Genomic DNA, 17775 nt, shown 5'->3' with positions numbered 1-17775 from the left:
AGCCATACTGCTCGTTCTGTGTGTGATTTCCTGCAAGACAGGAATGTCAGTGTTCTGCCATTGCCAGGGAAGAGTCCGGATCTCAATCCCATTGAGCACATCTGGGACCTGTTGGATCGGAGGGTGAGGGCTAGGGCCATTCCCCCCAGAAATGTCCGGGAACTTGCAGGTGCCTTGGTGGAAGAGTGGGGTAACATCTCACAGCAAGAACTGGCAAATCTCTGTGTAGTCCACGACGAGGAGATGCACTGCAGTACCTAATGCAGCTGGTGGCCACACCAGATACTGACTGTTACTTTTGATTTTGAACCCCCCTTTGTTCAGGGACACATTATTCAATTTCTGTTAGTCACATGTCTGTGGAACTTGTTCAGTTTACGTCTCAGTTGTTGAATCTTGTTATGTTCATACAAATATTTACACATGTTAAGTTTGCTGAAAATAACCGCAGTTGACAGTGAGAGGACGTTTCTTTTTTTGCTGAGTTTATTTCCTGATTTCCTAGATGTAGGACAGACACTTCAAAACCGTATTCCTTATGATATATTTTGTGACTATATTTCTTGCCATTTATGAATGTGTTATTCAAAGCATTTCTATAGTAGTAATGGCCAAATTCAGTATTTTACCAAATATTTTTTGATTTTTGGGGGAGACCTAAAGGGGTCCTAAAATTCAAAATCAAATAACTGAATAAAACAATTCCATATGTAATCTTAGTACCCCCCCATGCGTCAATCAAAGTAACATAATTTTAAAAAGGTATCTGTGACCAACAGATATATATCTGTATTCCCAGTCATGTGAAATCCATAGATTAGGGCCTAATGCGTTTATTTCCTTATATGAACTGTAACTCAGTAACTTTTTGGTCATGCACTCGCTAAATGGTTATATTTTGAGAAAATCATCACAAAAATACAAAACAAGTTTTGTGAATGTTACAAAAACCTTGGTCTGGTATCTAATCATGATACTTATCATGATATTCATTCATTTAAATCATGTAGGTGAAGTAGAATTTCGATAGCATACACTTCAATTTAAAACTTGCACAAGACAGTTCACAGAATTATCTTCTTTTTTTTTTTTAAATGTAGCCAATTTATTCATTACAAAATTTGGTAAATACAGGCGAATATATTGATAAAAGTCACCTTGTCTTAGAGAGGTTGACACTGTTGTCAAAACGTCAGGCCAGGGTAAGCTTACACTAAACACAGCCATTATTTTAAGTGTTTCTAAAATCCCATATGGGAAAAAGAAATGGTGAAAAAACGATTGGAACAATTTCCTTGTTTGAATGCTTGGTTTTGTGGGTATTATGACTCGTACTGTGGTACTCTATAGACCACGCTTATCCCTGTGTTCTCCTTGGACCAATTTAGACCTTCCTCAGATCATATGACCAAAGATGGTGGCTAAATTAAGATCGTTAACTCAGGTGGTAAACCATTTGAAAAAAAGGTGGTGGCTCTCCATAGACTCCAATGCGATAGTAGCAGGGTCTGGACTTCCGTTAAAATATAAACAATGAGGGAGTGGGATGTCTCGCTTCCTCTTTCGTGTTTGATATGACCTTTAAAAAAGGTCTGTAGCGCACACTCCACAACAGCAGGTGGCGTTGAATATCAATGATTAGAGACGGCACCTGTCGTCTGACGTAGAATAACAAAATGCGTATTGCGTAAAAACTGTCCACGGCCGGGAAAGCCCGTCGTTGAATGCTGTAGCTATCACTACGATGTCCTGCATGTGTCTGTCTTTACAAGCAATCGAATTATCAACCTTCTCATGTAGCAAGCTGCTTACCTGAAACCTAATTTTTGGATAGAGTGATAGTAGAAGTCTCATTTCAGTATGAATGAGCCAGAGGGACTGCGGTTCAGGAGGCTGAACAGACCGCAGATTATCACAGACGAATTACAGGAACCCCAATACAAGGGCACCAGGTAAACTAGCCTATTCTAAATAATACGCTGTTCATATTAACATCAGATACTGCTTTCCTTGCTATGTAGTATGTATTGCCTTACGCACAGATGCAGTCAACCACTGTGTTTCAGACTGCATGATTCGCATTTCCACTTGCTAGCTGATGACAGATGCAGAGGTAAACACAATCCATTTCTAGGTCAGTTTTCCACTCACTGACAGGTAACAGTGGATGAATTACTTTGCATTATGCGTGCATGGTATGAACCAAACCAGTCAGCGGAGAGAGCATTGGCCAGCTGAGTGACGGTAAGGCTTATTCAGGTTTGTCGTAGATGCATTCTCTCTGGAAAAAAAATATATGCATTTGCATTCTGTGTGTATGTTTGTGTACTGCATCATCCACTGTTGACCTGAGTTGACCTCAGATCTCTTCAAACACCCAATAACATAACATATTATTAAAACTACAGTTTGAGATCTGGAAATCTTTTCAAAATACCCATTGATTCTTGAAGAATTTCACTTAGGCCTATGATTCAGGAGTTTAACACAGTAATCAAACATGTATTTAACCAACAACATAAAGGTTATAAGCCTACTCCATTGTTTACAAACAACAAGAACATAAACTATGTACAGTACCACTCAAAAGTTTGGACACACCTACTCATTCCAGGGTTTTTCTTTATTTTTGCTATGTTCTACATTGTAGAATAACAGTGAAGACATCAAAACTATGAAATAACACATGAACTCGTGCAGTAACCAAAAAAGTGTTAAACAAATCCAAATGTATTTTATATTTGAGATTCTTCAAAGTAGCCTCCCTTTGCATTGATGACAGCTTTGCACACTCTTGGCAATCTCTCGAAGAATCTAAAATATTTCGATTTGTTTAACACTTTTTTTGTGGTTATTACATGATTCCATATGGGTTATTTCATTGTTTTGATGTCTTCATCATTATTCTACAATTTAGAAAATAGTAAAAAAGAAAGAAAACCATTGAATGAGTAGGTGTGCCCAAACTTTTGACTGGTACTGTAAAGCATCCTAATATTTATCATGTGGATGTCAGTCCTTGCATCTAGATTTCTCTATGAATTTGAGAGGTTACATTTCCTCAGCCTCATCCCTCAACTCTATAGAAATGTGTTGGGCGGGTTTGATTTATCTATGTTTTGTTTTTCCCAGTACCTACAGTGGAAAGGTATTCCGTGTGACCCTGGTGACCCTGGGAGGATGCCTGATCCTTCCATTGCTTGTAGTCTTTTTTCTGCTCGAGTCTCCTATTCACCCTGAGCTGCTCAGGTGAGATGTCAAGAATTGAAATCCTTCTCTCTTTTTTTTCTCCTGGTCTTTAGAATCATGTTAACTCTAATAGCTCAGAAATGTATGGACTTCAATGAATGTTTAGACTAATCAGCTTTACTGCAAAATACTTTAGTCAGTCTGCATAGTCAAAATTTCTGCTTACTTTTCAGCTTTTGGAAATAGTTTTGTGGAAACTGTTCTGTACATTTCTACCACAAGTCCCTCTCACAGATGTTACGCCACTGAATGACTAGGCTTATACTACTTGTATAACATAGATTATGTATAAGATACATTGTATAACATGCATACGTTAGTATGTAGAATGGTTTCAATCGTCCCTAAGCAATATAGTTCATCATGTAGTGTTCTGATGCAAATACAAAATGCTTAGCCAAACATGATCTTATATCAATAATTGATTAATTTTTGATTGAGGAAAGATTGATAAGGCACTCTGCTCATAGTCTAAATGCACGGGTGCGATTTCCTTTTAGGCGCCTCCAGTCAGTTCAGACCAGTCAGTTCAGAATCCCCCTTGTCCACTCCTCTGCCACAACCCTGATCTCTCCACAACTGCTATTAGATTGAGTGATTTGCTGCCCCAACTTGCACAGTGGCTGATCTCATTTGTCACCAGTGTCTGCCCCTCAGAACAAATAGCATGCGACTCCCTGTCCTCATTAGAATTCATTTCTAAATTCTGCATCCACAGTTAATGATCCATTCTGAGGTCTTGGGGCCAATGATTTCCTCTCTCCCTTTTCTCCACAGCACTAGGCTTCAGGGTACAGGCTAGTCTAGGGCAAGGGTGTTGATCAGTGATTCATACTGATTCTGTTTCCTAATTTGTTTTCTCTTGTGTTTTTTTTAGCCTCAATGAGCCTCCCCTTATGTCTGGGTGTTACGAGCCCAACATTAAGCTGAGGGAAGCACAGCGGCTGTTTGAGGACCAGCTTGTTGGCCCAGAGTCCATTGCCAACTTCGGAGGTCAGTATGGGGGTAAAGCATTCCAGCTGGAGTCTCGCCACATGACAATGTCCTTCACCCAGTTTGTTTGGGCTTGTGTAATGTATGGTGTGACCACAGTAACGCAGCCTGATATATCAAAAGTGATAGGGCAATGCAGTCTGGATTGCAGACACTCTGTTGACCAATAATAGCAGATGTTTAGGTTTTCCAAATGAGCTATGATAAGCGTGGTCTTATCACTGGCCACTTTAATAATGGAACACTTAGTCACTTTAATAATGTTTACATATTTGGCATTTACTCATCTCATATGTATATGTTCTATTCTACTGTATTTTAGTCTATGCCGCTCTGACATTGCTCTTCCATATATTTCTATATTCTTAATTCCATTCCTATACTTAGATTTGTGTGTATTGTTGTGAAATTGCTAGATATTACTTGTTAGATATAATAACTGCTAAACATGTGTCTGTGACCAATAACATTTTATTTTATTTCTTAGTGACAGATGGATATTTGAGATGACACATATATTCACACATGACATGACTTGTGCTTGACTGGTATTCCTCTGCAACTGTTTTGCTTTTCTGAGGTCATAATGGTGAACCGTGTCCAACATATTGCCCTGGCATTTTTTTTTTCAGTTTCTAAATGCTAATTATTATTGTCTATCTCCTTTCTCTAGATGTTATTTACACAGGTACGGCTGACGGGAAGATAGTGAAGATTGAAGGCAAGAGCATCACTGTTATAGCCAGACTTGGCAAGCCACCGTGTGGTAAGTGAGCAAGGACTAGAGCTGTGATTGATTCCTCACTCATTGCGTTAGACCTGATTTCACAAGCTTTAATTTCACAATGTTGTCTCAACATGACATGATTTAGACAGAAATGACCCAACAGTTCAATCATAAGCAACTCTTATAGCAGTTACATTTCACACATGCCTTTTTATGGATTGTTTTTATACTTGCACAACAAGGATGGCTTAAAGCACAACAAGGATGGCTTAATGCACAACAAGGATGGCTTAATGCACAACAAGGATGGCTTAATGCACAACAGGCCTAGCAGTGTGGCTCAAAACTGAAATGACATGTCAAGAAAAGTCAGAGCTCGAACTCGAGTATTTGCTCATATTAATCAGATTAGCCTGTTCAAAATGATTGAAATAATAAATAGCACCCAATAAATAAGGAATTACTTCAGATACCTCATATCCACTGGGATTGTGTGGTATGTTTTAGATGGATCCCGTGAGCAGGAGCCTAGCTGTGGACGACCCCTGGGTATCAGAGTGGGTCCTAATGGTACCCTTTTTGTAGCTGACGCCTATCTGGGGCTGTTCGAGATCAACCCTGTCACAGGTCAGCAGCACACACAGCCAATGACAAGCTTCTACATAGCAATGGCTCTATTTCCTTTATAGGATATATTTTCATATCAGTAATGTGACATAGACCGTTTTTTTTTTTGCGAGGAATTAAATATTTGTTTTTGAATTTCCCAACAATTTCACCTTTTACTCAGTATAATCAATTTCGTTGCATATAATATCTTCCAAATAAAAGTGTGGTATTATGCAAGACATTTTAGTGATGTAACTCTCACTCCTTGACTCATTGTAAAGGTGAGGTGACCAACCTGGTGTCGGCTGGGCAGATGGTTGGGGGCCGGAGGCTCTCCTTCGTCAATGACCTGGATGTAACACAGGATGGGAGAAAAGTGTACTTCACAGACTCTAGCAGCAGGTGGCAGCGCAGAGACTACCTTAATCTCATCATGGAGGCCACAGCAGATGGACGGTAACTGTTACCACATACCTTAGGGAGAGCTTTGAGCACATTCTAAAAGCAAGGTCTTGTCTTCTTTTGTAAATAGTTTATATTGATAGTTGATTATAGATTTTAGATCAATATGGGGCCTTAAAAGCAAGTGTGTTCATACATGATGTGGGTACCTTTTTTCATTTTTAAGAAAAGGAACAGTTTATAAAGACAACAACCTAAAGTCTGAGAAAAGCTGTCCATATGTAACCCTCTGTCTTTCAGTGTGTTAGAGTACGACACAGAGACCAAGGAGGTAACCGTGTTGATGGAGAACCTTCGTTTTGCCAACGGGATCCAGCTTTTCCCTGATGAGGAGTCTGTGCTGGTGACTGAGACTACCATGGCTAGGATTCGCAGGTACTGTAGTTGATCCTCCTGAGCAACACGACCAGCCTTATTTAACTAATTTACTGAGTGAAGAAATGCTACCCACAGGGGATCTCCCCCCCCATATCTCTCTCTCTCTTCCTCCTTTGGAACGATCTCATGTTTCATCAGATGCTAAGTTGTTGTGGTGGCCGCTTTTTGAACGTACTCAAAGTGCACCCACAAGGTTTTTTCCTTCTTCTCTGGTTTTCATTATTTTCCTTCCACCGTAACAATATTTCATGGGTATATTTCGCCTTTGTAATATCACACTTTTTAAAACCTGCAGGGAACACAGTCAATTCTCCCAAGCCTCACCTGGATAAATGATGCAAGCAGACTGTTGCCTCTGTAACGGAGCCCCTTCACCAAGCTGCCTGAGTAGAAAGACAAAATTAGCTTGTCCTTTCTTTTGTAGTAATGCTAGTGTGGGTAGAGGGGGGAGAAAGGGGGAGGCAGCTCCTTCCTGTTGAATTTATTTTGGGGGTGAGGGGGAATGAGTGGGAGGGAGGTGATAACTCTTTGTTCGTTTCAGCCTGTATGGTAATACAAACTGTTTGGGGACGTTTTCTATTTGCTGACCGTGCAGAATGGAAATCAGTAAATTGATTCCTTGAAAAACGGGGCATTATTTTGTATTTATTTGAAATGTTATTTTCGGTTTTCTCAGCAAGTAGATTCTTTCCTCCCTCCCATAACTAGTTTATAATAGTCATAAGTCATTTTTCTTTTGCTTTATCAATGCAGGCAGTTTGCTGAGAGAAATACCCTGGTGCTGCTGAAAACTCTGAATCTGGGTGGTCTTTCCATAACACAGACTTCAAAATATTGTGAAGACTTCGTACAAGAGTTTTTTTTTTTTTTTTTTGTCAAATGTTTTGAATTGTTTCCCATAATACCTCTCTCTGTCTGTCACACATACCGCAAGCATGAGGCAATTGACTTTCTTTCCCTCATCTCCTGAATTTCCAATTGACTGTGTGTCTGTGTCCCTCCTAGGGTCCATGTGTCAGGTCTAAATAAAGGAGGAATGGACACATTTGTTGACAACCTGCCTGGTTTCCCTGACAATATCCGTCGCAGCTCTTCTGGAGGGTACTGGGTGGCCATGTCAGCGGTGCGGCCCAACCCTGGCTTCTCCATGCTGGACTTCCTGTCCCAGAAGCCCTGGATCAAGAAGCTCATCTTTAAGGTAGATGATATGACAAGACGTGATATCATATGGTGTTATATTATATAAAACCAATAGCTTTGTGCATTTACTTGGAAGTAAAAAAAATACTACAGGGAGAACAATTTGCATGTCCAATTTACTGTGACTGAGTCTGGTATTCATTCTTGTTAGTCTGATTTTTTTCTGTGTTTTTGCATACAAGGGTTTACAGTGCCTTGCAAAAGTATTCATCCCCCTTGGTGTTTTTCCTACTTTGTTGCATTACAGCCTGTCATTTAAATATATTTTTATTTGGATTTCATATAATGGAGATACACAAAATAGTCCAAATTGGTGAAGTGAAATGAAATAAGTTCCATGTTTCAAAAAATTCAAAACAGAAAAGTGGTGCGTGCATATGTATTCACCCCCTTTGCTATGAAGCCCCTAAATAAGATCTGGTGCAACCAATTACCTTCAAAGTGACATAATTAGTTAGATTGCACACAGGTGGACTTTAAGTGTCACATGATCTCAGTATATACAGTATACTCCTGTTCTGAAAGGCCCCAGAGTCTGCAACACCACCAAGCAACTGACAACATGAAGACCAAGGAGCTCTCCCAAACAGGTCTGGGACAAATTTGTGGAGAAGTACAGATTAGGGTTGGGTTTATAAAAATAAAAAAATATCCGAAACTTTGAATATCCCACGGAGCACCATTAAATCCATTATTAAAAAATGGAAAGAATATGGCACCACAACAAACCTGCCAAGAGAGGGCCGCCCACCAAAACTCACGGACCAGGCAAGGAGGGCATTAATCAGAGAGGCAACAAAGAGACCAAAGATAACCCTGAAGGAGCTGCAAAGCTTCACAGCAGAGATTGGAGTCCATAGGACTACTTTAAGCCGTACTCTCCACAGAGATTGGCTTTATGGAAGTGGAAAACAAGTGTCCAGAAAATAAGAAAACATGTTTGGTGTTCGCCAAAAGGCATGTGGGAAAATCTCCAAACATATGTAAGAAGGTACTCTGGTCAGATGAGACTAAAATTGAGCTTTTTGACCATCAAGGAAAATGCTATGTCTGATGCAAACCCAACACCTCTTCACCCCGAGAACATCATCCCCACAGTGAAGCATGGTGGTGACAGCATCATGCTGTGGGGATGTTTTTCATTGGCAGGGTCTGGGAAACTGGTCATGGCTCACTGGAGAGACACTATCGGAGTCGGTGCAGCCAACTGGAGTCGGTGCAGCCAAACATCTTTCTGGTAAGAAGAGGGGCGGGGGCGTATGCTTCATGGTTAACGTGACGTGGTGTGATCATAACAACATACAGGTACTCAAGTCCTTCTGTTCACCTGATTTAGAATTCCTCACAATCAAATGTCGACCGCATTATCTACCAAGGGAATTATCTTAGATTATAATCACAGCCGTATATATTCCCCCCCAAGCAGACACATCGATGGCTCTGAACGAACTTTATTTGACTCTTTGCAAACTGGAATCCATTTATCCGGAGGCTGCATTCATTGTAGCTGGGGTTTTTAACAAGGCTAATCTGAAAACAAGACTCCCTAAATTTGATCAGCATATCGATTGCACAACCAGGGCTGGAAAAACCTTGGATCACTGCTATTCTAACTTCCGCGACGCATATAAAGCCCTGCCCCGCCCTCCTTTCGGAAAAGCTGACCACGACTCCATTTTGTTGATCCCTGCCTACAGACAGAAACTAAAACAAAAAGCTCCCGCGCTGAGGTCTGTTCAACGCTGGTCCGACAATCTGATTCCACACTCCAAGACTGCTTCCATCACGTGGACTGGGATATGTTTCGTATTGCGTCAGACAACAACATTGACGAATACGCTGATTCGGTGAGCGAGTTCATTAGAACGTGCGTTGAAGATGTCATTCCCATAGCAACGATTAAAACATTCCCAAACCAGAAACCGTGGATTGAAGGCAGCATTCGCGTGAAACTGAAAGCCCGAACCACTGCTTTTAATCAGGGCAAGGTGACCGGAAACATGACCGAATACAAACAGTGTAACTATTCCCTCCGCAAGGCAATCAAACAAGCTAAGCGTCAGTATAGAGACAAAGTAGAATCTCAATTCAACGGCTCAGACACAAGAGGTATGTGGCAGGGTCTACAGTCAATCACGGATTACAAAAAGAAAACCAGCCCCATCACGGACCAGGATGTCTTGCTCCCAGGCAGACTAAATAACTTTTTTGCCCGCTTTGAGGACAATACAGTGCCACTGACACGGCCCGCAACTAAAACATGCAGACTCTCCTTCACTGCAGCCGAAGTGAGGAAAACATTTAAACGTGTCAACCCTCGTAAGGCTGCAGGCCCAGCCGCGCCCTCAGAGCATGCGCAGACCAGCTGGCTGGTGTGTTTACGGACATATTCAATCAATCCCTATCCCAGTCTGTTGTTTCCACATGCTTCAAGAGGGCCACCATTGTTCCTGTTCCCAAGAAAGCTAAGGTAACTGAGCTAAACGACTACCGCCCCGTAGCACTCACTTCCGTCATCATGAAGTGCTTTGAGAGACTAGTCAAGGACCATATCACCTCCACCCTACCTGACACCCTAGACCCACTCCAATTTGCTTACCGCCCAAATAGGTCCACAGACGATGCAATCTCAACCACACTGCACACTGCCCTAACCCATCTGGACAAGAGGAATACCTATGTGAGAATGCTGTTCATCGACTACAGCTCGGCATTTAACACCATAGTGCCCTCCAAGCTCGTCATCAAGCTCGAGACCCTGGGTCTCGACCCCGCCCTGTGCAACTGGGTACTGGACTTCCTGACGGGCTGCCCCCAGGTGGTGAGAGTAGGCAACAACATTTCCACCCCGCTGATCCTCAACACTGGGGCCCCACAAGGGTGCGTTCTGAGCCCTCTCCTGTACTCCCTGTTCACCCACCACTGCGTGGCCACGCACGCCTCCAACTCAATCATCAAGTTTGCGGACGACACAACAGTGGTAGGCTTGATTACCAACAACGACGAGACGGCCTACAGGGAGGAGGTGAGGGCCCTCGGAGTGTGGTGTCAGGAAAATAACCTCACACTCAACGTCAACAAAACTAAGGAGATGATTGTGGACTTCAGGAAACAGCAGAGGGAACACCCCCTATCCACATTGATGGAACAGTAGTGAAGAGGGTAGTAAGTTTTAAGTTCCTCGGCGTACACATCACAGACAAACTGAATTGGTCCACCCACACAGACAGCATCGTGAAGAAGGCGCAGCAGCGCCTCTTCAACCTCAGGAGGCTGAAGAAATTCGGCTTGTCACCAAAAGCACTCACAAACTTCTACAGATGCACAATCGAGAGCATCCTGTTGGGCTGTATCACCGCCTGGTACGGCAACTGCTCCGCCCACAACCATAAGGCTCTCCAGAGGGTAGTGAGGTCTGCACAACGCATCACCGGGGCAAACTACCTGCCCTCCAGGACACCTACAGCACCCGATGTCACAGGAAGGCCATAAAGATCATCAAGGACAACAACCACCCGAGCCACTGCCTGTTCACCCCGCTATCGTCCAGAAGGCGAGGTCAGTACAGGTGCATCAAAGCTGGGACCGAGAGACTGAAAAACAGCTTCTATCTCAAGGCCTTCAGACTGTTAAACAGCCACCACTAACATTGAGTGGCTGCTGCCAACACACTGACTCAACTGACTCCAGCCACTTTAATTGATGGGAAATGATGTATCACTAGCCACTTTAAACAATGCTACCTAATATAATGTTTACATACCCTACATTATTCATCTCATATGTATATGTATATACTGTACTCTATATCATCTACTGCATCTTTATGTAATACATGTATCACTAGCCACTTTAACTCTGCCACTTTGTTTACATACTCATCTCATATGTATATACTGCACTCAATACCATCTACTGTATCTTGCCTATGCCGCTCTGTACCATCACTCATTCATATATCTTTATGTACATATTCTTTATCCCCTTACACTTGTGTCTATAAGGTAGTAGTTTTGGAATTGTTAGCTAGATTACTTGTTGGTTATTACTGCATTGTCGGAACTAGAAGCACAAGCATTTCGCTACACTCGCATTAACATCTGCTAACCATGTGTATGTGACAAATAAAATTTGATTTGATTTGAAGGAGTGATGGATGGCGCTAAATACAAGGAAATTCTTGTTGGAAACCTGTTTGTCTTCCAGAGAACCCATCCAACTTGAAGGAGCTGGAACAGTTTTGCCTTGAAGAATGGGCAAAAATCCCACTGGCTAGATGTGCCAAGCTTATAGAGACATACCCCAAGAGACTTGCAGCTTTAAACACTGCATAAGGTGGCGCTACAAAGTATTGACTTTGGGGGGGTTGAAGTTTTCTTGTGATTTTTTGTTTTTTTTTGTCTTGTTTCACAATAAAATATATTTTGTGTCTTTAAAGTGGTAGGCATGTTGTGTAAATTAAATGATACAAACCCCCCAAAAATCTATTTTTAAAAAAATGCCAAGGGGGGTGAATACTTTCGCAAGCCACTGTAGGATCTTGCCAGCTGGAAACTTGCCTAACAAATATTAAAGGGATACACACACCTCATTCATTGTGACCATGTGACCAGTTTGTTTGTTTATGTGTGATGTTGTCTATTTCAGTCATGTTTTGGTGCTATGACTTATTCCTTTCTCCCTCCCTCTCCCTGCAGCTCTTCAGCCAAGACATGCTGATGAAGTTTGTGCCTCGCTACAGCCTGGTGATAGAGTTGCAGGAGAGCGGGACATGCGTGCGTAGCTTCCATGACCCCCACGGCATGGTGGCGGCCTACGTCAGTGAGGCACACGAGCACGATGGCCACCTCTACTTAGGCTCTTTCCGCTCCCCTTACCTCTGCAAGCTGGATCTCAGCAAGGTGTGAGCTGAGCACAACCACTTTCTCAGACACGACCCATATATGAGACTGCTGTCTGCCTACCTAACACCTCACTACCTAGTCTGTTTTCCAATAACAGCAAATACATCAGAATTGAAAAGAATGGCTTCATGCTTGATATGCTGCATTTGCATTGCTTTTCACCAGCTTCAGGAAAAATGGACTAGTCTTCATTAAGTATCTGCACTATTAAGGCGCATTTGACTGGGATGCATATCCATCCTTTCTAGTCTTATCAGCCTACAATTAACTATTAACCCTTTAATTTCTGTTGACAGTGCATCTCAGTAGTTTCTCAATGAATGTTTTTTATTTAACCAAACAGTCTTTGGGCCAAATAGTTTGCCCAAAAATCCCCATGTAAGTACATTGTCTTTCAGGTCTGTGTTTTAGGTTGTTGAAATGTGCCAAATTTGTTCTTATTTTTGTTTTGTTTGTTTAAACCATTCAGTATCTCAACTTTTAATTTCATTTTTGCACTACGCTCTCATCTCACCCTTAAATATAACGGACAATGTTATTATTGTACTTGGAGAATTTCAAAGAGTTAATTTTATCAGTTGAAATACACACCGAGTATTATTTTAGGAGTGCCACTTTGAACTGATTTATTTTGTGTATATTTAGAAATCCAAGATCTTGTTCATCATAATAAAGGTGACGCAAAAAGATTCCAAAATAAGTATGAATCATTTCCCCTTGTTGTGATACATTTCATCTGCTTTTGTATATTGCACTGTCAACTACCTTACATAATGTAAATGTTTTGCTCGATGTTGAATGCTGCTGGCCTTCAGCTGAGTTTCCTTTGAATTAAAACAGTAATGTTTTAAAACTGGCTTTTGTCTAATATGAAAAACATGGTGCCACATTTCTACAGTTTGTTTAGCCACTTACCAGTGTTTACATACTACTGCCATAAAAGATTAGCATGTTACTGACCGACTACATGTCTTAAATGAGAGAAACCAGTGTCGGTGTACGCCTCAGCAATGTATAGTACAGGAGACATCTACATGAGAGCAGATCGAAACCCGCCCCTGCCTTAGAGCCAGTGAAGCTCATTAAAAGAGGGTGCTCAGAGCACTGCATCAAAGAGGGTGCTGGGAGCTCTAAGAGGAGAGTGCCGACCCCAAGAGCTGCCAGCTGCTACAGTTGTCAGCCTCTTCTGCTCTCTACTCGCTCCTCAAGATCAGATGCTGCTGCACTGGTTTCATAAGAGCCTTTGAATAATTAAGGTGTATCACAGACTATTAGACACAAGGTCAGGGTTCAGGTCACTGAGTGCTGAGGAAGAATGATAACCCTAGCTGTTAAACCAGCCCGGTGGAGCAAGCCTTCAGATGGACACTGTAGAAGGTTTATGTTTACATGGGCTTATATAATCGTGCTTGGTTGTCAAATCCTTGTTCATAAGGTTATGTTTTTTTTAATCAGAGCTTGTTGATTTGAGTCTGTGCAGACCCTAACTCAGGCCAAAACGTGATTATTTATAATTCGGTATATAAATTGCAAGGGTCAAAGCAGTCTACAATTTTATTATAGGATAAAATACAAGGAGTAGTTCACTATTTTACAACTTGATGTTAGATGGTTCCTCACCCTGAAAGTAGTCTATGGGACAAGAGAAACTGTAATCCATGGTTCCGTTTTCTTTAAACAGCCACTACAAACTTCAGCTAACCTTAACCAACCCCAAGCTAACAATCAATTGAAGTGATGGAAGATTTTTTAAATGTCCAAATTCAAATCAACTCCATATTTGTTCTGATGTTACTTAAAGGTGATTTGGCCAGTTCAACAAACAAAAAACATGCTCACATGACCATCACCATCACTTCCATTGATTGTTATCTTGTAGTGGATAAACATAGCTGAAGTTTGTAGTGGCTGTTTAAAGAAAACTGAACCATGGATTACAGTTTCTCTTGTCCCATAGACTACTTTCAGGGTGAGGAACCATCTAACATCAAGTTGTAAAATAGTGAACTACTCCTTTAACGTATAGTCAAACAATGGCAATTTCCATATCTTGAGTAGCAATATGATTTTCAGGCCTTTCAAGTCTAATTTACACAGCCACAACAACCGAAAGGCACCTAACCAGTTTAGTAATTTCCTCAGAATATTGAAATGAGGAAGGATTGGGTTTCATGAAGAAGTGGAAGGTCAGTCAGATGGACTGCAAACAAAATAGGTTGTCTTCATGAAGCGGAGCCAAGGCATAGTCCAAACCTCAAAGTCACAGTGGAATGTCTGAAAGACAAACATGCCCTCTATTAAAAATAATACTCTACAATGTTATGACTTTTAGCCATGATCCATTCCACTTGTCAGCCAAAATGAGTGCTGGTCTTTACCCAATTGCTATACATACAACTTTGACATACTGTATCATATTTAAATTCAATCCACACTGCGGTTCTTCCAACTTTTGTTAATACTGCACTAAAAACATAATGTGTACCGTACAATACCTGCTGTAACAAACCATCTGGTTGGAACTTGCAGTTGGCCAGGTCTGCTTCTTTGTGCCTCTTTTTGAGGCACACAGTCCGTGAGAGGTCTACTTCCAGAATGTATTTGAACCCCTTCACAAGCTGTAACAGAAACAGAAAGCTTTGTTGAACTGAAAACGTTTATGCCTCGCTGGTAAAGTCCAACTACAGTATATTGTGAACCATACCATAAGCCACACATTTTATATATGATCACTAACAGGTTTTTAGCCAAAGAGGTTCAGCATGAAGGTCAAAGTTATTGTCTGCCCCCCATACCTGTCTTTCTGCTTTCTCAATTGCAGATGGCTTGAAGAGAAAAGCATCATTGGTCTGGTTGTTAAATGAATAGGCCCCGTGAAGCACCGCCTTTAGGACCCCCTTGTTATCCGTGCTGATGTTATAGGGAGAGCCAGGCACAGACGTATACCTTTGGCAACTGACTAGAAACAAATAAAAGTGCTTACTCAACACCATTCACAAATGTTTGTTAAATTAGGGTAACAGTCTGTTTACACTCCTACAAACAGTAAATCATTTTTATAAATGTTATATTTTTGTATTTAATGATTTTAGATCACAACAAAATCACAACAAAATAAATATACAATTTCCCCCCTGCCCCACCCCAAAACAAGTATAATAATTAGCCTGAAAAACAAAACATAATAAACAAAAATATTTTTTAAATAACCAAAACAAGTAAACAGGCCAACAATCAGCATATTGAAAGGCAATATAATTAGTAACATGAGACAGGTAATTGTTGACCCGAAGAACTAATACTAAAAAAAGACTAATTCTAATGAAAAATCAAAATAAACAAGGTATCCATTGTTTGGTGTTGGCTCGGGCAGTGGACATGTACTGTACCTGACGTGTTATTGTTTTCATTTATATAGACCTACTTGTTTTTTGTTGGTTGTAACTCATCTACGTGGTGTTGACATCCCTATCTAAAATGCATTTTCACAGTCTTTGCGCGAGAAACACGCACACACGCACACACTAGACTGTGTGCTACTACTGACAGTAAGAACTGTAGCCAAAGACAAGTGGCACACAATATATTTTTCTCATACTGATAAATAGTCAGTCAACATGAGCAGAGAAATCTGACTCCTCATAAACAAACTGAAGCCAAGCCATAAGGGCCTAACCCGAACACGATCACAGAAATCAAGCAGGATATAAATCCATTACATTGCATAAGAATGATCATTAACTGTCATGCATTGCTACTGATCAAATAGGCACTTCATTATTTAAATGTTTCGTAATAACAGATATTGGTGTAGTTATGTTATGGTAAAGTAATCAGAAGTGTTAAACTGAAGAAGTTGACAAAATCCTCAGATCCTCAGAAAAGCAAGACAACCAATTGGCTTCACAAACATGACACACAAAACTTCCAACTTCAATTGAACACACACAATTTCATCCTGTTAATTAAAAGAGCTTACCAATTGAGCACAGGCACAAGCCAGAGAAGAGCAGAAGCATGTTGCCAATACCTGTTGGAGCTTTCTCAACACTGTTCTGTTTATTTTACTTCCTGTAATGCAACACATTCACCACACATTGCAGCCTAGCAAAACTTACCATGCCCCCCCCAGGACACGGCCTCAACCAATTACAACTAGCAGGTACAGTCAATAGTGAAAACTGAACAAGATAGTTGGATTATTTCATTATTTTTTTGATTGACATTCTCTAATCTTTTTGCAACAGAACATTATTTATTTTAATTAATTGTGCTTACTTGGAAAGGTGGTGCGCACAGTAAGTACATAAGAGAAGAAACCCACTTGGCACAGATGTCAATTCAACGTCTATTCCAAGTTGGTTCAACAGAATTTAATTGAAGTGACGTGGAAACAACGTTGATTCAACCCGTGTATACCCAGTGGGAAAGCACCACAAGCAATTTTGAATTGGCTTTAAATTGGTTTAAAGCTGTCTTTTAACAGAGTCCTGTGTGATAGCATCATTATGAAGACAGCAGAAAGGCAGAGCCTGGGTTGGTTGACATCACTTCCTGTGTTAGTTGAACTGAAAGCCACAGAAGTACTACCAACAGTCCAATAGGAGACTTTAATCTGAAATGACCCAGCTAGCACATAACGTTCTGAAAATCATATGTTTCTAGAGTTTGGTAAGAGTGGGGTTCTCCTATGGCGATTTTGCATACAACCGTCCCACAACTTTCTAGGAATGGTAGAGAATTGTTGCTTGTCTTTGGAGCATTCTTCACAAATTTAAGGAACTTGACAAAATAAACATTATTTTCTTGGTATTTCATTACTTTAACAAAACGTTTCCTAAGAGTTCAAACATGGTTATATTTAATTACATTTTTGGTAATGTTCTAGAAACTTTTCCCAAATGGTTTGACATTGGGAATTTTCTCAAATAGTTCAGAGAACGTTAAGAAACAAATCAAATCAAATCAAATTTTATTTGTCACATACACATGGTTAGCAGATGTTAATGCGAGTGTAGTGAAATGTTTGTGCTTCTAGTTCCGACAATGCAGTAATAACGAACAAGTAATCTAACTAACAATTCCAAAAAAAAACTACTGTCTTATACACAGTGTAAGGGGATAAAGAATATGTACATAAGGATATATGAATGAGTGATGGTACAGAGCAGCATAGGCAAGATACAGTAGATGATATCGAGTACAGTACATACATATGAGATGAGTATGTAAACCAAGTGGCATAGTTAAAGT

The 17775-nt window shown here is 40.7% G+C and overlaps 2 protein-coding genes across 2 annotated transcripts; one reads left to right on the top strand and one right to left on the bottom strand.

The window, feature by feature from the left end:
- The first annotated feature begins 1676 nt into the window (after nt 1-1676).
- LOC112252904 (adipocyte plasma membrane associated protein) lies at nt 1677-13375 on the top strand. The gene is made up of 9 exons (XM_024424598.2): nt 1677-1952; nt 3133-3249; nt 4127-4242; nt 4916-5008; nt 5477-5596; nt 5860-6034; nt 6281-6415; nt 7424-7616; nt 12316-13375. The coding sequence occupies exons 1-9, from the start codon at nt 1861-1863 to the stop codon at nt 12523-12525; spliced, it is 1251 nt and encodes a 416-aa protein (XP_024280366.1). The 5' UTR covers nt 1677-1860; the 3' UTR covers nt 12526-13375.
- Nucleotides 13376-14062: 687 nt separating this feature from the next.
- LOC112252905 (cystatin-F) lies at nt 14063-16624 on the bottom strand. Its single transcript, XM_024424599.2, has 4 exons — nt 16502-16624; nt 15318-15481; nt 15018-15140; nt 14063-14796 (listed from the first exon to the last, which is right to left on the bottom strand). Exons 1-4 carry the CDS (start codon nt 16539-16541, stop codon nt 14710-14712), a joined length of 414 nt encoding a protein of 137 aa, XP_024280367.1. The 5' UTR covers nt 16542-16624; the 3' UTR covers nt 14063-14709.
- Nucleotides 16625-17775: the final 1151 nt, after the last annotated feature.

This window comes from Oncorhynchus tshawytscha, linkage group LG06 (assembly GCF_018296145.1).
Source record: "Oncorhynchus tshawytscha isolate Ot180627B linkage group LG06, Otsh_v2.0, whole genome shotgun sequence".
NCBI lineage: Eukaryota > Metazoa > Chordata > Actinopteri > Salmoniformes > Salmonidae > Oncorhynchus > Oncorhynchus tshawytscha.
The sequence above is the reverse complement of the archived record's forward strand: the minus strand, read 5'-3'. Positions and strand labels throughout refer to the sequence as shown.